The sequence below is a fragment of the Rutidosis leptorrhynchoides genome, chromosome 6 (genome assembly GCF_046630445.1).
Source record: "Rutidosis leptorrhynchoides isolate AG116_Rl617_1_P2 chromosome 6, CSIRO_AGI_Rlap_v1, whole genome shotgun sequence".
NCBI classification, from domain to species: Eukaryota; Viridiplantae; Streptophyta; class Magnoliopsida; order Asterales; family Asteraceae; genus Rutidosis; species Rutidosis leptorrhynchoides.
In genome coordinates, this window is record NC_092338.1 from 20,401,250 (window position 1) to 20,404,718 (window position 3,469).

A 3,469-nucleotide genomic window follows, 5' to 3' on the forward strand; every position below is an offset into this window, starting at 1 on the left:
AGGATGACACGTCATCACTTGCTTTTGTTCCAGGTTAATAAAGTTTAATCATTTATATTAGAACTTTTTAAAAGTTTATATGTTACAATGGTATTATTTGGAGTATATAGCCTATGATGAAATAAAAGTGAAAATATATGACGTATTTGTAGGTTTAACCATTTCTTTTTCGATCGGGTCATAGTATATGACATTTGAAACGATACTTTTAGTTCTTAAATTTCTGGTCAATGTAAATATTTTTTTCGAGAAATGATATACTTACGTAAGTTTTAGAAAATGACAAAAGGACAACCAGTGAATAAAACTTCAGAAATTAAACCATATAATTCAACTACTTTTTGTAGCTCAAGGATGAGAGTCACAAGACAAAATAGAAAATACAAGATGGTTTATATAATATATTCAAATTATTATTACTAGTTTGCATATAAATTTTGTAAAAAAAAAATAATAAAATAAGAAACAATAATGTGAGCACGCCATGTCATTTTCACAATTTCTTTTTGCAAACGAGTTTCTTCACACTTGTAACATTAAAAAGGTTATAAATAAAGCCTCAATGAGCCTTAATATGCACACCTTCTTTAATGAGTATGTCTTCACTACTTCCACTTACATCCACATTCACTTCTCTTCCTTCTACCAATTCACAATTCAACCCCTTAAAGACCCGACCCAACCAAAACTGGTTCAAAGTCTCATGCAACGTTGCACCACCAAATGACGATAATCAAAACCAACTCATACTCCCCGAACAACAAAAACTAATCCTCCCAAATAACAATGTAGACCGAAGAAATCTACTCGTTGGGCTTGGCGGCCTTTACACGGCTGCCAACTTAACGTCCTTACCGTCAGCATTCGCTGCTCCTATTACATCCCCTGATATCACGTCCGTTTGTAAGGACTCTGCATTGGGGATTGGGAACCTCGAAAAGGCGGTAAGAACAAATAAATGTTGTCCTCCCGCTTTAGGGAAGAAGATTAAACCTTTCGTCTTCCCAAGCAAAAGCGAAAAGGTGAGAATGAGATGGCCCGCACAAAAAGGAACTAAAGAACAAATCGCAAAATACAAAAAAGCGATTCAAGCCATGCGAGACCTCCCAGACGAGCACCCGCATAGTTTCGTGAGCCAAGCGAAAATTCATTGTGCTTATTGTAACGGTGGTTACACACAAGTCGAAAACGGTTTCCCCGAAATCGATCTTCAAATTCACAACTCGTGGTTATTCTTTCCGTTTCATCGTTGGTACCTTTATTTCTACGAAAGAATACTCGGAAATTTGATCAACGATCCAACATTCGCGTTACCGTACTGGAACTGGGACGACCCCGCTGGCATGACAATTCCCGAATTTATGGTATCAAAAGATAACGACAACCCGTTGTATGACGTGTACCGTGACCCACGTCATCAACCACCAAATCTACTCGATCTAGCTTTCGATGGCACTGATCGTGACACCACAGCCGAAATACAAACAAAATGCAATTTATATACAGTGTACCGTGATCTGGTACGTAACGGAGGTGATTCAACGAGTTTTTTCGGAGGTGATTATGTGGCAGGGGACGAGCCCGTTGCTAACAACGCGACATCGATTGGGTCCGTGGAATCCGGTACGCATACTGCGGTTCATAGATGGGTTGGTGACTCAAATCAACCTAATGGTGAGGACATGGGTAACTTCTATTCTGCCGGGTATGACCCTGTTTTTTACGTCCACCATGCAAATGTTGACCGTATGTGGAAGCTATGGAAGGAATTAGGCATTCCTGGACACGTGGAACCAACTAAACCCGATTGGTTAAACGCGTCCTACGTGTTCTACGACGAGAATCAGGAACTCGTGCGTGTTTACAACAAGGATTCGGTTAGCCCAGATAAACTAAGGTTCAATTATATCGAAAACACAAAATCGGATCTCCTTTCGTGGCGACAAAGTCGGCCAGACAAACGTAGCAAAAAGATACTAAAGACGCCTAAAGTGGAAACCAAAACGGCGGACAAAATTAAATTCCCGGTAGGTATTGTGCCGCTTTTGAAGGTGAAAGTGAAGCGGCCAGCGGTTAATAGGACAGAAGCCGAAAAGGCGAAAGCGAATGAGGTTTTGTTGATTAATGGGATTAAGTTTAATAGTGATAAGTTTGTTAAGTTTGATGTGTTTGTGAATGACAACGTTGAAGAAGGTGAAGACATACCGGACCCGTGTAGTCCCGAGTATGCGGGTGGGTTTTCGCAGGTTCCGCATGGTAAAATGAAGAAAATGTTGATGACCAGTGCTGCGAGGTTCGGGTTAAACGAGTTGTTGGAGGATACAAAAACCGAAGACGAAGAGTATGCGACCGTGGTTTTGGTTGCGAGGACTGGGTGCGAGGGTCTTACTATTTCGGGTCTTAAGATCGTGTTGGTTCCCGTTGCTTGAGTAATTAATAGTTAAACGACCCTAATAAAACTGTAATGCCATGCCGTTTGAGTGGTTTTTGGTAGTTACATTGTTTAGGCTTGAATGATTATGTATTAAACTTTGGTTTACGTACTAAACCAATCTTAATTTTATGAATAAATGAATAAACAATAAGAATGTATGATTCAAATTTCAACTACTGAGAACCAAATTGTCAACTTACCAATTTGTTATTTACCCAAAAATCCACGTGATACAAAGACAATGGACCCCGTCCATATAATGTTAAGATACGCTACTTTAACAATTAGTTATTTACCCTAAAATCTAGGTTGTATGTTTCCACTATTATATTATATCGTACGAAGTATATCATCATTTGAATTTTCAAATAATAACATCTAAATATCTAAGACTATTCCTAACCCTGACGGTGATGTCAGAGGTAAATTGTGTACTTTTTGGTGAAAAATTGGGTTTTTAACTATGACTGTATTTGACCCCCGTTAACTCAAAATGTCAAGTATTTGTGTCAAATATTTGAAAGGTGATGTGGTATAATCTGTTTGGAAATTGGGTGGGAAAAAAAATAAATTAAATAATAAATATAAATGTTGAAAACCTGTGATTGGCTACAATTAATCTCACGCTCTCATTCCAGTCCGTCAAAAATCCGACCCACACTTGATTGCGTCAAAAAGTGACGCTTGGTTATTGCCGTTTTCATCCGTCAAATTGTGACACATCAGTTGACTGATGCTGCGTTAGATTAAGTCTAAATATATACAGTATATACTTATAGTATAAATTTACTAACCGTTTAACTTTTGTTTTAAAGTACATCTCAAACTCAACAGATGTCATCTTTGTATAATTAAATGTATAACTTTGTAAATAGTTACTTCGCATATTCCATATTAATGATTACTAACAAGGACAAACCACTCGTACTTCGTTGCAAGATGATTTTGGTTAGTTAAGAGTTGATTAATTGAACATTAATAATATTTCAATAATGTAAATAGTTATTTCGCATATTCCATATTAATGATTACTAA

General features: G+C 37.5%; 1 protein-coding gene across 1 annotated transcript; it reads left to right on the top strand.

Moving 5' to 3' along the window:
* The first annotated feature begins 590 nt into the window (after positions 1–590).
* On the top strand, positions 591–2,624 carry LOC139852553 (polyphenol oxidase I, chloroplastic-like). The gene has a single exon (XM_071841850.1). The coding sequence runs from the start codon at positions 591–593 to the stop codon at positions 2,427–2,429; it is 1,839 nt and encodes a 612-aa protein (XP_071697951.1). The 3' UTR covers positions 2,430–2,624.
* The last annotated feature ends 845 nt before the right edge of the window (positions 2,625–3,469 follow it).